Source organism: Schistocerca gregaria, chromosome X (genome assembly GCF_023897955.1).
Source record: "Schistocerca gregaria isolate iqSchGreg1 chromosome X, iqSchGreg1.2, whole genome shotgun sequence".
Taxonomy (NCBI): domain Eukaryota; kingdom Metazoa; phylum Arthropoda; class Insecta; order Orthoptera; family Acrididae; genus Schistocerca; species Schistocerca gregaria.
In genome coordinates, this window is record NC_064931.1 from 144,417,807 (window position 1) to 144,436,172 (window position 18,366).

The 18,366-nt window shown below is 43.5% G+C and overlaps 1 protein-coding gene across 1 annotated transcript in view; it reads left to right on the top strand.

Annotated features, from left to right (window-relative positions):
- LOC126297944 (sodium channel protein Nach-like) overlaps positions 1–18,366 on the top strand; it is a 70,718-nt gene that overhangs the window by 19,160 nt on the left and 33,192 nt on the right. The window contains exons 6-8 of the mRNA XM_049989266.1: positions 6,683–6,959; positions 14,625–14,678; positions 18,107–18,215. Of these exons, the coding sequence (XP_049845223.1) occupies positions 6,683–6,959; positions 14,625–14,678; positions 18,107–18,215 (440 nt within the window). The remainder of the gene's footprint in view (positions 1–6,682; positions 6,960–14,624; positions 14,679–18,106; positions 18,216–18,366) is intronic.

Genomic DNA, 18,366 nt, shown 5'->3' on the forward strand with positions numbered 1-18,366 from the left:
GGCAGCCGTACCACAAACGAAACGGTGCATGTCGGTGTCGACAGCGGCGCATCTGGGGCAGAGAGGATCCTCGGTAAGATGTATCATGTGTAAGCGTTGTCGGGTGGGGAATTTTTCAGTCGTTGTAACATACCACAGCTCCATGGGAAGGAAAGGCGAGTGTATGTTACTCCACACCCACCTCCAGCCAACCGCCGGATGGCGACGTTCAACCACATTAGCAGGTAGCTTCCGTTGAAAGTAGCGGAAAAAGTCCTTGGTTCTAGGAACCCGCGTGGTCGGTAAGACATCCATGTCGACCAGATAGGTGCGAATGTGACACAGTGCTGGAGTGAAATGCCGATCAGGAATCAGCATCCGGAGGGACTGAGGCACCACCTTCAGAATCAGTGTACCAGGGAGGGTGCCCTTATCCGAAGTACGTAGGCGATGCATGGTCTGCAGGAAGAGAGCTCGCGCCCTGTTGTGTACGTTTATCACTCCAATGCCACCTGAATGTGTGGGAAACGTTAGCGTCTCGTAACGGTTCTTGAACACCATATCCTCGCTGACGAAATGACTTAAGGCCGGAGTGGCCGAGCGGTTCTAGGCGCTACATTCTGGAACCGCGCGACCGCTACGGTCGCAGGTTCGAATCCTGCCTCGGGCATGGATGTGTGTGATGTCCTTAGGTTAGTTAGGTTTAAGTAGTTCTAAGTTCTAGGGGACTGATGACGTCAGCAGTTAAGTCCCACAGTGCTCAGAGCCATTTGAACCATTTGACTTAAGGCCGCCTGGAGCTTGGCCATTGGGAGAACGTGTGTGTAATGATTAAGTTTCTGAGCGAAGTAGACGTTGAAAAAATATACCAGCTTGATCAAGTGTTCGAAAATTATGGAGACGAACCTGCATGCAGATCACATGAAGTAGTCTGCGATACACATCTGCTGCTGTACACTGCTCATTCCCACGAAAAGTCACTCCCAAACATTTCATCTCTGGGACTTTGGTAATGGCCACTCATATTCAAACCTCTGCCCACATCCATGTAGTGCGACTTACGCAGGTTGATACGGCTCCTGGCTACCTCGCCGTATCACTGAAACCACGCGACCTCACCAAGAAAACTACATCGTCCGCATAGGCACAAGATTTAAGATGCACATTGCGGAGGCGAATGCCCTCCAAACGCCGTCGTAGACCATGAAGTGCAGGCTCGAGGGAAATGGCGAAGATAAAGTCTGACAGAGGACATCCTTGTCGCACTGTGCGCTCAATAGTGAACAGTGACGAGCGGTTGCCAATGACCAGCACTGTGGAAGGGGTGTCGTAGATGATGCGGAGAACCACACCTGGCGATATTGGGGACAGTCCCATCTTCTCTAAAACAGTCTGCAAGAAATGGTGCTCAACTCGGTCAAATACGTGGTCTAGGTCAACTGCCACGAGGGCGCCTTCTAAGTGGCATGCCTCCATGAGCGCCACGTCTCTATTCGAGCTTAACGCCATGTGTATATTACTGCCACCTCCCAGACATGTTTGGTCGGCATGAATGGTATCTCTGACAATGGCGAGGAGGCGAGCACGAAGAATGAGGACGAACAGGTTGTAATCCGAATTCACTAACGTCAACGGCTGGAATTCTTGCTGTCTGCACCCTTCATTTGGTTTTGGCACAGGGATGATCATGCCCTCCGAAAATTCGGGAGGGTCGCGAAAGCCCGGATCCAGGAGTTCACAGCACATCTACCACCAAAATTCCCCCATCAGGTCAGAAAAGGTGCTATAAAATTCAAGTGGAAGACCATCAGGTCCAGAGGATTTGTTTCTCGCGCCCCGTGACAGGGTTATGTGCATTTCTTCCCACGTGACGGCCTCCAAGAATGTGGCGTCGCCTTGTGCCCTACCCGAAGGTGGCAGTTCGTGCAGGACGTCCTCAATGTCACTGTCACGCCGTTGATCTGCTAGATAGAGAGTGTGGTAATATTCTGTGAGGGCACGGGAGGTGGCGTTGTGTGTGTCTGCGCGTTGCCCGTCCGCAGGCATAACTGCCGCGAAACGTCTCTTATGATGTCTCCGTTCTCTGACGACGTGATAAAGAGAAGCACGTTCCTCTGGGATGGAATATTGCAGTCTCGCTCGAACCCGCGTGCCATCCAATCTGTCAGCCGTGATCTGCAGAAGCCATACTTGTGTCCGGTTGACGGCCATTTGGCGTTCTGGCCGAGGTTGTTGCGACGCTAGTTCTCGCAAGACCGTTTAGTAAAACTCACAGGACGATTGGAGCCAAAGCGCCCTGTCTCGTTCATAAGCCATGAGCGTGCGGCGAAGAGCTGGTTTGGCGCAGTATGTCCACCATCGTGTTGTGGAATCATGGGTATGGCGCTGTCGCTTACATTTGTGCCAAGTAGCACTGACAGCTACACGGCAACCCTCTTCCCGGAGGATGTTGACGTTGAGAGTCCAAGGTCCTCTACTACGGCTTGTCTGTTGTGTCAGAGTCACGGCGAAGATGAAGGCCTGATGGTCGGTGAATGCAGTGGGCCACAACTCAGCACCGACAGTCGCTGCCCGAAGACCTCAGGAGACGTAAATCCTGTCCAAACAGCTGGCCGAGTGGCTGGTGAAGTGTGTGTATCCGCGTCAGTCACCGTGGATTAGTGTCCATATATCATGCAAAGTGAGATCCCTGACCATAGTATGGACATGGGACATGGTGAGGGACCTGATCCTCAGGGCGTAAGACGCTGTTAAAGTCCCCACCCACCACGAAGTGCTCTGTAGCGCCTTGAAACAATGTAGCTACCTCAGTGGAGTAATAGTGTGTTCGCTCACGGCGCTTTGCAGTACCGAACGGGGCATACGTATTCACAAGACGGACTGCGCCGATGGCGAGCGCAATGCCTCTCGCTGATGGCAAATATTGAATATCCGTTGTTTAGATGCCATGACGTAGTGGTATGGCCGTACCTCTTGAAGGAACACGCTATCAACGTCCGCCGCACGAATCATGTCCTTTAACAACTGTTTTGATCGTGGAACTAATGCCGTTGACATTGACTCTACTTATCCAATACATTTGGGTCATTTGACAGTACGATGACGTATTCTGCAGTCGTTTAAGCCAGTAAGCGCCACGTCGTCATTCCGACCGTCCCTGCACTATGGGACATCTGAGGTCATCAGTCCCCTAAAATATATAACTACTTAAACTTAACTAACCTAAGGACATCACACATATCCATACCCGAGGCAGGATTCGAACCTGCTACCGTAGCGGTCCCGCGGTTGCAGGCTGAAGTGCCAAGAACCGCTCGGCCATACCGGCCGGCCGTCCCTGCCACCCACACTGTATATATTATTCATCGGCTGAGACAAGATGTCCGTCCAATGATCCACCGGCCCCCTGCATTTGGCTTTTCCTCGAGTCTGATACCATTCTTTCCATCTCCATCTCGGACGTCCAATCACCAAGCTCGAGGGGTGGTACGTTCGGCGGCGCATGACGTTCATCCGATGTCTTAGCCGCAAAATCGCCAGCGGTCTCGTCGGTTAATTGAGTATGATCAACATGGCTTTGTCCTTGGGCGGACGTTGCCAGCAGCGAACCAGGAAGTGTTGGAGTGAGGTCCACAGCCTGGGCCACAGGTGGATTTTCCTCATCCTCCTGCATTGTGTCACCATCTCGCGAAGCATTTCCTCTTCTTTCGTTGCTTGGACGACTTCCGCTTGCGGGAACGCGTCTCCGTGTCATGTGGATCACTACAAACAGTGAGCACCTCCCGCATCTCCGTGTCTGAGCTCGAATCGATCTTCTGGTGCTTTCCTTCCTCACTCGGCTAGAGTGCAGACGTGGTCGCCACTGTCGAGCACGGCGATGGCTCCGATGGAGGCTGCGTCGTCGTGGTCGCGGAAACTGGGCCCGCGGGGTCGGTAACTGGAACGGAACTACGTCCGCGTCCTTCACGTTCCTCGCTGTCTCAACGTATGTAATAGGCAGCGTTGTCGGTTGCGATGTAGACGTCGTGTCTGCACGTGGTACCTGGACGAGGCGTCACTGCAGGCATTCAGAGCGTACATGCCCTTCCTGCACCATGAACATGTCCGTGGCTGACCGTTATAAATGACGGTCGCTCGACAGACAGCAACGGTTACTTACGATGGGATGTGTTTTTTGCGCAGTTCGATTCGCACCTGACAAATTCCATTCAGTACAGGATACGTCTAGAATGTATGCCACTTTTCTTCCACGTGACTTAGTATTTACCCGTAAGGCCGCAGCGCGTTCTCGACAAGCGTGGCCGGAACTTACAACGGCAGCTCGAAGATTCGGATGTTCCGAATGCTGAATCCTGCATGGTTGACAGTCACTACACCCATGTTGCCCTCCGAGTGGTGGAACGGCGAATAAGCCGTTCGCGCGTTGCTTCATCGACAAATTTCAGGTAAACTGTGCTGAAGACAATCGAAAGATGTATACCGAGAAATTCCTGAGGATCGACATGCATTACTTCACGCAGGAAACGCTCTACTTCGTATGTCTTAGGTCTTGCGTACTGTGCATGGAACGTTAATTTAATCGTGGCCTTTCTATAAGAAAGCGCCATCGTCGTTCGAGGTGATCTCGTTATACTGCAGTACCACTGCCCGCGCGAGTAAACAACGGCCCGCTTGCGGAGCGCCGCACAGAGCCCCGAACACGTCCGCTTCGCAACACGGCTCAGAGTCGGCTGCTCCACTTAGCCAGCGCGACGGAGCTGTCGTTCTACCTGCACAAACTACCGCAGCACGCCCTCCCGTCAGACCCAAATTCTCGAGTTATCCGCACACTACTCATGTAGTGACCCTTTCCCGTCATTCTTATTACTAGCGGCATTTCGTCGATTCCCATAACAGTTCGTGCACGGTATGCACCTAATCATAGGCCGTCTCGCCTTAATTATTACATATATATGTAGTGAGTGTTCCTTCGGAGATGTCATAGGCAACAACACGAGAAGTGTTCGAACGGCTGCAACAAAACTTCCTGCGACAGTGTTATGGCTGCGCGGGATTAGCCGAGCGGTCTTTGCCGACACGGTAGCTCAGCGTGTTCGGTCAGAGAGCGGGTTGGCCTCTGTGATAAAAAAAACTTAGTGGAAGGATCACCAAACAAACTTTAACGGATGTCGTTTGACGTCTGCAACGACCAACCACAACGATCAACAACGAAAAAACTGCTTAAAAAAAAAGGGCGTTGCAGTCATCGACTGTGTTGCTGATTCCGGCGGAGGTTCGCGTCCTCCCTCGGGCATGAGTGTGTGTGTTTGTCCTTAGGATAATTTAGGTTAAGCAGTGTGTAAGCTTAGGGACTGATGACCTCAGCAGTTAAGTCCCATAATATTTCACACACATTTTGAACATTTGACAGTGTTATGCGCGTAAAGCAGTTGGGTGACGCCGTATTGAAAGACTTGTGAATGTTGCTTGTGCACGTAGAATAAATTATTTTTAGAAAAGAGTATAATTAGATTTTTATCGTCGTCAACAGACTAAGCGTGAATTTGAACCTTTCGACTTGTAGTTTGTGGTGCTCGAATGAGGTATTTGCGAACGAGGTTTCCGTATCTCAGACTGACACATCTGTTCTTCTGAAGAATTCTTGAAAGTTTCTGTCATTATCATGGAAACTCCACGAAAATCCAAAGGGGAGTATTCCTTGCCACACACTGTTCAGTGATTCCTAGAGGGTCTATATGAAAGTAAACACACTGTGTCTCATGCTTTAAGGTGTACCGTCGCTATCAGAACAGGTTATGTAACTAACTGATACATGATGGTCTGCTACCGTACTTGCGTAGTGTCATGCCACATAGCCCATCTCATCATTTGACTGTAGCCCCCTAGATTTGTGTTCGCAACCGAACGATTTAATGTAATGCTTAAGAGACTGGACACGTTCAGGGGAGATCTGCGTTTCAAATCCTCGTCTGGCTATCAAAATTCAGTTTCTTTCGGAGCTTCCTTAAATCACTAAAAGGCAAATATCGGAGCGGTGCCTTTGAAAATCGCTTACGTGATTTCTTTCCCCATCCTTCTACAATGAGAGCTTCTTACTGATGCGCAAAACTTCAGTAATGCTTCTACACAGATTGTGACAATTTTTCGGGAATAGCTTGGAATATTCCTATGAGGGAATAAATCAGAGATATAACGTTTGGACACTTGTATAACAATTCGAACATCTATTGCAAAGCTAAAAGCATTACCAATAATATTATAGTGGCCGGCTATATTACACTGTGTGGCTAGTCCTCCAATTGTAGACTCACTGTCTTCTTGATTTGTTGTGAACACTTTAGTCTCTTCTCCCGAGGGCTGTCTGTGTGGATTTAACATTAATTTTCTATCGGCTTAAGTTGTTGTTGTGATCTTCAGTTCGAAGACTGGTGTGATACAGCTCCTCACGCTAGTCAGTTCTTTGCAAGTCTCTTAATATCTGCATAACTACTAACCTGCTTATAGACCCAAGTGATAATTTTTCTTATTGGTAAGAGTTTCAACAAGCCTGAAACCGCTGCATGCCACTGTAAACGCTTCACATATGTAAAGTCTAAAGAGAAAACCTAATTCCATTTCTAACTGCAGAGCGGCCTGATCAAAACATGAGGACTGTGGTGCTACTACGGGAGATCTCCGATTTTTAGGAGACTCGTTGTTTCAGGCGTATATCCACGGGCCCAACGAGATTCCGGACTCCGCAATCCGCCACACGCAGCTATTTCGAAACCAATACAAGACTCTGGACCTGACGGGCTTGGCCATATACAGCACGGCGAACACGCACTCGCTGTCGGTGAAGCAGCGCAAGTGCCGCTTCCTGCACGAGAGCAACCTGCTCATCAGCCCCGTCTACACGTACAACATGTGCCGCATGCAGTGCCGTATGCAGCTGTCCTACGACCTCTGCGGCTGCGTGGCTCACTTCTACCGCCCTGTCGGTAAGTACTGGACAAGTTCCAGGGCAGATGCGTCCATCCGCATACTTAACTAGGATCAACATTGAGGAGCATTGAGTTCTTATTACTACAATTGATTCTTATACAGTGAAAGAGAAGAGAGAACGTTCTCATCCACTGTGGTAACATGTGGAGGCAATGTGTAACGTTTGTATGACATATTCAGAATTCGATATGAATATACACTACTGGCTAATAAAAATATGACGTGCTACAGAAGCGAAATTTAACCGACAGGAAGAAGTTGCTGTGATATGCCAATGATTAGATTTTCAGAGCATTCACACAAGATTGGCGCCAGTGCCGACACCTACAACGTGCTGACATGAGGAAAGTTTCCAACCGAATTCTCATATACAAACAGCAGTTGACCGGCATTGCCTGATGAAACGTCGTTGTGATGCCTCGTGTAAGGAGGATAAATGCGTACAATCACGTTTCCGACTTTGATAAAGGTCGGATTGTAACCTATCGCCATTGCGGTTTATCGTACCGCGACATTGCTGCTCGCGTTGGTCGAGATCCAATGACTGTTAGCAGAATATGGAATCGGTGGGTTCAGGAGGGTAATACGGAACGCCGTGCAGGATCACAACGGCCTCGTATCTCTAGCAGTCGAGATGACAGGCACCTTATCCGCATGGCTGTAACGGATCGTGCAGCCACGCCTCGATCCCTGAGTCAACAGATGGAGACGTTTGCAAGACAACAACCATTTGCACGATCAGTTCGACGACGTTTGCAGCAGAATGGACTATCATCTCGGAGACCATGGCTGTGGTTACTCTTGACTCTGCATCACAGACTGGAGCGCCTGCGATGGTGTACTCAACGACGAACCTGGGTGCACGAATGGCAAAACGTCATTTTTTCGGGTGAATCCAGGTTCTGTTTACAGCATCATGATGGTCCCATCCGTGTTTGCCGACATCGCGCTGAACACAAATTGGAAGCGTGTATTCGTCATCTCCACAGTGGCGTATCACCTGGCGTCATGGTATGGGGTGCCACTGGTTACACGTCTCGGTCACCTCTTGTTCGCATTGACGGCACTTTGAACAGTGGACGTTACATTTCAGATGTGTTACGACCCGTGACTCTACCCTTCATTCGATCCCTGCGAAACCCTACATTTCAGCAGGATAATGCACGACCGCATGTTGCAGGTCCTATACGGGCCTTTCTGGATACAGAAAATGTTCGACTGCTGCCCTGGCCAGCACATTCTCCAGATCTCTCACCAATTGAAAACGTCTGGTCAATGGTGGCCGAGCAACTGGCTCATCACAATTCGCCAGTCACTACTCTTGATGAACTGTGGTATCGTGTTGAAGCTGCATAGGCAGCTGTACCTGTACGCGCCATCCAATCTCTGTTTGAATCAATGCCCAGGCGTATCAAGGTCGTTATTACGGCCAGAGGTGGTTGTTCTGGGTACTGGTTTCTCAGGATCTATGGACCCAAATTGCGTGAAAATGTAATCACATGTCAGTTCTAGTATAATATATTTGTCCAATGAATACCTGTTTATCGTATGCATTTCTTCTTGGTGTAGCAATTTTAATGGCCAGTAGTGTATATATCAGGTAACACAGTGGTTATTGCATTGAACAAATCTTCTGGAAATACCATCTAATTGAAATTACTTTTATTTCTGAGAGACTATATAATTTCCCTAATTTTAGAAGGATAATTTGGTGATGCGTTTATATGACTATCTTTTATGAGAGATGCTATTTGAACATAACGCTGTAATTTTTCTCTTGAACTGTTTGTCCGTATATTTTTTACTATATTTAAGAAATGTTGGTTAACCATGTCTGTAACTCGTGACTAATCATTTAGGACCCATCCTTTTAATTCAATAGTGGTGTTATCTAGTTCTGAGGCCTGTCAACCTGTCCCTTGTTTTAGTACATACCAGTACTTTAAGTCTGCTGTCGGAATTATTGATTACTGTAAATGTGCATGCTCCTTGCATTTTAATAACTTTCCTTTGTAATTTTGAGTAGTCTTTGTAGTGTGTAGCTAGTAGAGGATCTCTACTTGTTCTTGCCAAAAGATACATTTACCTTTCATTTACACAACGTACTTTAATCCCTTTAGTGACCCATGGTTTTGTACATGACTGTTAACACCCTTTCTAATCAACTAATGCAGAGAGCTATTTTCAAATAATTATAAGAATTTATCATGGAAGTAGTTAGTGCCTTCCATAGTTTGAATCTTTTATTTAGCTGGCAGTAGTGGCGCTCAATGTATTGCAGTACCTTGAGTAACGAAGATTTTTGTGAGGTAAGTGATTTGTGAAAGGTATAGGTTCATGTTAGTCAGGGCCATTCTTTTGTAGGGATTATTGAAAGTCAGATTGCGTTGCGCTAAAAAAAATATTGTGTGTCAGTTTTTTCTAAGAGGAAGTTTCAAATGTTGTGAGGAGGGCTAACCAAAGACTGTGTTTCATATGCAGGACACTTAGAAAATGTAACAGATCTACTAAGGAGACTGCCTAGACTACGCTTGTCCGTCCTCTTTTAGAATACTGTTGTGCGGTGTGGGATCCTTACCAGATAGGATTGACTCAGTACATCGAAAAAATTAAATGAAAGGCAGCACGTTTTGTGTTATCGGGAAATATGGGAGAGAGTGACACAGAAATGATACAGGATTTGGGATGGAGATCATTAAAAAAAGGCGTTTTTCGTTGCGACGGAATCTTCTCACGAAATTCCAATCGCCAACTTCTTCCTCTGAATGAGAAAATATTTTGTTGGCACCGACTTACATAGGGAGGAACGATCACAAAGATAAAATAAGGGAAATCAGAGCTCGTACGGAAAGATATAGGTGTTCATTCTTCCCGCGCGCTATACGAGATTGGAATAATAGAGAATTGTGAAGGTGGTTCGATGAACCCTCTGCCAGGCACTTAAATGTGATTTGCAGAGTATCCATGTAGATATAGATGTAGATGTAGATTCGGCAACTTTGAAACCTGGGTGTTTTTTCAGACATGTAGTCAATACTTTACTTGTTTGGCCACATGACAGTGGGATTTTGCATGACTTTTTAGAGCACCTAAATTCAATCAGCCTGAATATTCGTTTCACGATGGAGGTGGAAAGAATGGCTGCCTTCTCTTCTTTAATGTGTTAGTTAGGAGGAAGGTTGTCCGCCCCTAGTAGCCGAGTGGTCAGGGCGACAGAATGTCAATCCTCAGGGCCCGGGTTCCATTCCTGGCTGGGTCGGAGAGTTTCTCCGCCCAGGAGCTGGGTGTTGCGTTGTCCTTATCATCATCATTTCATCCCCATCGACGCCGAAGTCGCCGAAGTGGCGTCAAATCGAAAGATTTGCTCCCGGCGAACGGTCTACCCTAGTCATACGACATCGCAGACCAGGAGGAAGGTTGAAAGTACATTGGGGTAGGCTGTCATATTTTATCTACAGGCTGATAGTTTTTGCCATTCGGACAAACGTAAAGGTGAAGTTCGTACCTTGTTTTACAGGCCCACGTCATATTGGATCCTTAGAGTTTTCCAACCGTGTAATCCATCTCAAGGTCGCCTAGCATCAGAATGCAAAGACAGATCAGACGTACTTCGTGCTACTGACCAACCGTACACCGAGTGAGTGATGATAACACCATTTTGGCACCGATTTCAACGGCCTTTCTGTCTTATGAAGAGAGCATCTCTGATATATTGGTCTTATTTTTCGTAAATACGATGTGATATATGTTTTATGATCTCCAGCTAACATTAGGGTCCGTTCAGATTAAGTTAAGGATGATCTTGGTTTTAGTAAGGCAAGTGTCTATGGTATTCCTTGTAGTTGTGGGATATCATATACTGATCAGCCAACCAGGATCGTGGAGGAGCGGTGTACTCAATATAAGTGTCAACCACGCTTAGACGACGGAATCGGCTATTGCAGAACAATGTCTTGGCACCGGTCATCCAGTGGAATATAACAACTCGGAGACCCTGGCATGCACTTCTTGCTACTGGTATAGTGGTTTTAAGGAAGCAGTTGAGATTAAAGTAATACGTAATCTTGTAAATAGAGAGGTAGGTTTTTGCTTAAGTTCTGCGTGGAATCCTGCTCTCTCCCTCTTGTTAAGAAACAGTGGTATATGGTTAATGTTATCTCACCTGTTCTTTAATACATAACTATTGGTAACTTCTGGCATCTGTCGTCTTTGGCTGTGCATTGGCGATAGTGTTTACTGTGTGTGTGTGTGTTTCCGGAATCGCCCTGTAAACCCAGATTTTAAATTCCCTTCTACATCACTTACTTGCTGCAGTTTTTACTTGAAAATTACAGGGAGTGCACCTGTCAAAAGATCGATGGTTGTCGGCGATGTCGTTTGGCTCCATTCCTGTATTCGACGCACATGATGTCTATATTATCATAGTTCTCTAAATATTTGAAAGAGACAAGAAGCTCTTGCACCTTATTACTCAGTCGTGTAATATTATGATGCAATAAGCTAATTTAATTTTTCTATGTATTTTTAAGAATTTTGTGGGATTCCTTTCTTGTATCAACTTCTTTCATGACAGGGTGCCCGAATCCAGATTCTGATGACAAAAAGCACCCCTCTGACACCAGTAACCACAGAGATCTAGCTTTGTGCGATAGTGACCTCCGTGCATTTCCTGCAAGAATCTCAGCGAACCTATCTTCCCCTTTCTTGTTCATGTATAGGTCGTGTCTAGTATATATTAATTTCCAAATTGTATTAACAAGCACTGCGCCCATATGAGATTCCATTTTAGTCATCAGCAGCTTGCTCAACTCTGTGTTCGCACGGGTCACAGCAGTGTTAACACCGGGCTGATCAGGGTGTTATAGGACTTCCACAAAACTGTTTAGTTACTACTCCTATTTCATCCAGGTGACCCATGTGCTGAAGTTTCCGTCTTTAGCGAGGCTTTCCCCGGCTCCACCTACTCTGATAACATGAAACTCTTTGACAAAATCTTTACACAAGTTCCATCCACCCTCTGTCAATTGGCTAACGATAACACCTGTGTTCACAATACTTGTGACCTGGTACCCTTATCCTAATCTACACCATACAATCTGGCCAACACTCCTGGCGTAGCTACTTCCAACAGCAAAACCCTTTTCTTTCCACTCACTTTTGGTACTGACCTACACTTAACTTTTTTGCTAAAAGTACACTGCACCCTGCTGTGACCAACACCCCCGTTCTACTAAGGGGAACAAGTCAAACTGTTCTCCTAGGTAAATTGACGTTCTGTGGGATTGATGGTATAGCGAACTAATAGATAATTTCGTATGTGACTAAAAGAATGCAGAAAGTGGTAGTAATTCAGCATATATTTTCCGGGGAAATAATTTTGGCTGGGGAGAGGTCCACTACTATTCCTCATATAAAAACCATCTTGCATCTAATATACCACGAGCAGAATTAGCTCTTTTTAGCGATGGCACTAGTATTATAATCAATCCAGGCATACATACAGAAAAAGAAGAAATGATAAACAATGTTCTTAAACGCATCATTGACTGGTTTTCTGTGAATGGTCTCACCCTCAATTCCTGCAAAGACAGCATATTCAATTCTGCACATCTAGGGGTACAATACCAGTGATAAGTGTAACAAATGCTGAGGAAATAAGGTGTCCATATGGATGAGAAAGCAAACTCGAAAATGCACATTTTGTAACTACTGAAACAACTTAGTTCAGCCACATTTCCACTTAGTCATTGCGAATCCTGGGAAGAGACATATTAGTAAGCTGACGTATTTTGCATATTTTCAATCAATAATGTCATACTGAATAATGTTCTGGGCTAACCCATCTTTAAGAAAGAAAGTCTTTGTTGCTTAGAAACGTGTTGTAAGAGAAATACGTGGTGCTCACCCACTATCATCTTGTAGACATCTGTTTAAGGACTTCGATATTATGACTAGTGCTTTGCAGTATATTTATTTCATCATGAAGTTTGACATAAATAATACAGTTCGAAGCAATGATATACGTAATTACAATACCAGAACGAAAAATAACATTCATTACTCCACATGAAGGTTGTCTTTAGCAGTCCGCAGCTCGTGGTCGTGCGGTAGCGTTCTCGCTCCCCACGCCCGGGTTCCCGGGTTCGATTCCCGGCGGGGTCAGGGATTTTCTCTGCCTCGTGATGAGTGGGTGTTGTGTGATGTCCTTACGTTAGTTAGGTTTAAGTAGTTCTAAGTTCTAGGGGACTGATGACCATAGATGTTAAGGCCCATAGTGCTCAGAGCCATTTTGTCTTTAGCAAAAAAAGGGTGCAAAATGTCACAAAAAAATATTTCGATCGCTTATCAAGTGGCGTAAATTGTCTGACAGAGAGTAAAGTATGAGTACAAACTGAGGAAGTTTCTCGTTAACAGATTCTAATTTCGTAGATAATTCGTGCTATTGTACTGTGCAATATGTTGTGCACTAACTCAATTTTGCAAAAAAAAAAAAAAAAAAAAAAAAAAATTCAGAATGCAACCATATATACAAATTAATTTGCGATGATATTCGCTCCACATTGTTACGATTTATCGTGAAAAATGATCAGAGGAACATGAAACTAAGTAACAATCGGATTAGGTATTGGATGGATCGAGTAAACGATGTAAATACGAACTGTCAAATATGATTATGCTACAATATATAAGGGAGATAACATAACATATCTGTATTTTAATAAATACATGATAAAAAAAGTTTCAACTTCCATGTTCTGTAAAAGGATGTGGCTGAAATTGACAGCAGCAAACTATTATGATACCTAAATTATACGTTAATACATTTTTCTCATCATGTCAGACTCCTTTAGAGAGAAATAGCAGTTGCAAAATCTTGTACATTCACGTACAGGGTACAACTTGAATCGATAGTTTTTTCCAAAACCCGGTCCAGGTTAATACTTTCATGCTATTCCTGACTTAATTTAACCCTCGTTGTAGGTGGTTAATTCATGATTAAATATTGTATTACCACACTTATAATAAAAGTCGAATGGAATATCTAAAAACTCGTATCTAATTATGAATGTACATGTGCTCCTATATACTTTCCGATTCATCATATTATATACATCCACAAGTTACTTCACTTAGAGACCATTTATCACATATTCTGTCACCTTGCAGCTAAGGATGTCAAAGGGAGATATGTTAATATAGTTTTAACGTTACAGTTATGGGGAGAAACGATGACACATTTGGATGTCAAAAGTGTTAATTTATGATAGGGTATCTAATATATGCTTTAAATTCTAAGAAAAATCTGGGAATTTTGTGTCAAAATTAATGATTGTGCACGAAAACAAAGATCTCTGATCGCAAATTGAAAATTCATTTTATTTTTGTACCAAAGAAAACAGTATTATTTACAAGTCTGAATTATCTGTATTATTTTGTCAAAAACGTCCTCTTAGTTCTGCTAAAACCGATATCAAAGTAATCCATACTTTATAGTGACCCCTGTACTTACAGTTTCGAATCAATAAAATTATCGTATGTGTACGTAAAAGAAAATAAAATTAAGTACTGAACGAGTTCCATTTCTTCGTTCCTAGAATCAATATTTTGTCACGAATCGTGCTAATAAGTGTTATGTCTCACTTTTCACTTCTTTTTTCCAGGGAAATTTCCTATATGTGATTCTGAAGGGATTAACTGCCTTGGAGAACATTCTGGTAAGTGAAAGAATGTAAACTTCACTAAAAAATCAAATTCTCGTTATAGTCATAACGTTATGTAACAACGAGAGTAAATTGTATTGTACAACAGGTATGTTTCAAAATTGCTTTTCGGTTTATCTGCCTTTGCTACAAGCCTGAAATTAGTTTATAGGCACTGTTTGATATAATATACAATCTGCGACAGTAAGCAGTGCTGTAATGAAGATATCACGTTCGAAAATGTTATTTCAATTCTGTTCGAGAAAGAAAGACAGATTTTCCGCAACACTATTTTCAAGGCATGGTTTAATTGGAGGTGGTATGGCATTGGCTTCTACCAACCTGAAAACTAGCTCACGTTTTGGAGGAATCCGAAAATCGATACAATCTCATTTTTTTCACATATAGCAGGCATTTAGATGGGTTAACGTCACATCAACATCCAGACAAAATTGTAGGACTACAGAAACCAAAACTCATCACTTGATATCATTGTTCGCTATCAGCGAAGCCAACAAGTCGCCCTGGCTTATTTTTCTGTACGTTACTGGCAGTTGTATCCATATTTGAGTACTACGTAGTAACTTACTTAGAACTGCCTAAAATGTTTACTGGACCGTAGTTGTCATAACCAAATATTGGAATGAATAACTGAAGCTTTCAGGGCCTTCTCATTCCCCGTGGGTTTTCTGAAGACTCATTCATTTTACCTTCTAAATGATGCAATATGCCTGTCTGTAAAAACTTCATGAAATATTACAACTGTATGCTGGACCAGAACAGTATTTATGGCGAACAAACCGTTTTCCTTATAGTAACTGATAAATGACCATAAGCAGTAAACTCGTGAACTTCACACTAGTTATTGCGAAAGCAAAAGTGCTGTACTACACCTGCTAAGAAAACTAGTTCGTATTGGGTACTTAGCAGATTTTCGAACAGAACAGAGTATTTGTGGAATGACGAAATGGAAACACATGAAATGAGAATCGATACGGGTCACAACGGAAACTCTTAATGTTCTCGGTGTGGGGGGGGGGGGGGGGGGGGGGGGGAAGGGGGGTTGTTATAATATCAGCATTATTTACGGTATTTATTAAAGAGTTGCCAGGTAACGTTAGTTGCGATATGAAGAGTTTAGCAGATGGCGCTGTTATATTTTGAAAAATGTGGGACTGTCCATTACCTGAATGTGCAACTGCTCTTATCTCTTGTCGTAGGATTACGGTGGTATAATTAGCACCAGTATAGAGAGATAAATAGACTATACCAGACTCTGTACTGGGTGCCCCAGGAGAATTGGTAAATATTCAGAGATATGACAGGGAAGCTGATTTGAAACAAAAGACTTCATGTGGACATATGCTTTTTCCGAATGGGTACCGAGATAGACCATATTTAATTTCCTCGTGCATTAGTTTTTGGATTAGTAGTACACACGTATGTGGCGTACCCACCCTACCTCTTTGGTATTTATTCTAGCCCAACCTATCTCGTTCTTTTCAGTCTCTTTGCTGGAGATATCTTTCTGTCATCAAACTACCACTTTCAACGCGAAGTTGTCCTTGGTGTGTTGTGAGCGAAGTAGTACGAGGGATTCAGAGTATATCAGAGAGAAGCATCCGTTAAGTGTGTTTGTACAGGCACTTGCTAAAATGCTATCCATCTACACTGATGAAGAATATACAGATATGGTGTATGTTCACGGCTTCTGCTGCTGTCGCAAAATAACGTCGGCGCTTTCCGACACTTCGAATTCATGGCCGTCGGGTATTTACCTGTTTTCAACAATACATGTATTCTTCCACGCTCCCATTTTTCTTCCGAACATGGAGTTCAACAACCTGTGCAGGAACAGCAACACATTTTTAAGATGGTGCAGCGTAATCCAACAACCATCATACGGAAACTTTCTACACGTATCAATGTTCCATGAACACTCGCATGGCGAACATTGCTTGAGGTGTACTTGTACACACTTCACATAAAACAACAACAATGTACATTAAATACGTTTTATCTTGGAAGCCTATCTCGAAACCGTTAGGAATATGGCATACGTCCGTATGAAGTTTTTTGTTTAAAATGATCGTTTCTGTCATATCCTGAATACTGGCCATCCCTACTGGGACGCACTGTATAATGTAAGGTTTAATTAGTGACGAAAAGAATGGGAGGGGGATTAATTTTTAGGTTTTGGTGGAATACATCACAGCATCACATACTAGCATTGAGACTATTACCTAGGATGTTGCGGTTGGGGCTGGTTATCGTGCAAAGCGGATAAATGTTTTCAGCTACACTGGTTCTTTGGTGAAATACGAGTACCATCGCGTGTTACATTGGACCTCGCTCTCTATCCCTGACATTCACTAGGAATGATTTTTTTTCTGTACTGAAAATAAATTTGCATAAGGATGAGATTTTAATACTGGAGTAGCAGTTCGGTAGCGTTCGGTCAAGTTGTTGATGGTTTTACACTTCCCATTCCCGTCTGTGTAAATAAAAAAAATTGTCAGTAGGAATAATAAAAATTGCGACTGTAGACTAAAGCAAATAATTGTTTCTCATCGTTTCATGTTTGTGACAGAAGTCTTTTGATCATTATAGCTACGAAGTCGTACGATTTCTTAAAAACTGATGTCACTAATAAATAACCATCCGGATAACATGTAAATACATAAGTTTAATTTTTATGATCTTGATGATGATCTATGTGGTCGTAACTAGCGATCAGTAAAACGTTTTTATGAAGACAGCCGCATATACAGATGGTCATGACCTCTTTACAATTTTCTAGTTGAGGTTGCTGTCTAAGTGGTGCTTGCTATCTCCTAATAATTTGATATGTGAAGTAAGCTATGAGTAAGGGTTAAATTGACAAATACGAGGTTTTTAACGAAGTATGATAAGCCATTACAGAAATACGAGGTGATGGATTGATGGAATGAGGGACAGTGAAACAGATTATAGTAACTTAACAGAGGAAGTTTGAAACTTGGACTGAAAATCAATTGTAATCAAACTAAAACAACGCACAAAAAGAAAATAGTTTGAACAAAAAATGAGTTTTTGGTTTAGGGTTCCTGAAAAGAGCGACTGAACTGACAGCAATATAAATAACAGAAACAGAAAATACCACAGAATGATTTGTTAAACTAAACAGAGTTTTCAGAATCAAGTTTCCGATATGTCTCAAGCTGGATGTCTATCATTAGTGTACACCATATGTAACTTACGGCAATGAAACAAGTACTTTTAATGTAAAACTGAACAGTGTTCCCCGATGGCAACGGGACAGATACTTCTACAACTGTGCGAAATTTAGCAAACAATGGAGACACTTGTGTTGGGTATTACCGAGAGAGATGGGGAAAAAATGAAAAGACCGAGTGAACACATAATTACGACTGTTTTGAAATCACTTTTCTCTGATGTTTCAGATTCTCTCATCAAGGTGATCGATCCTAAAACGCAGAATAAAGTGTGTGACTGTCTGCCGCCCTGTGATGACGTCAATTACATGATTGAACTAGAAAACGACATGCCATGGCAAGTAACGAAACTTTTAAATACATTATAACATCAATGGTACATTAACAGGTCTTCAGTTTCATACTAATTCTTGTACAGGACGTACTATTTATTTTGACCTCCGCTAATAACTTTTTGTCCAAAAAAACTATTATTGTTGACTTAACGG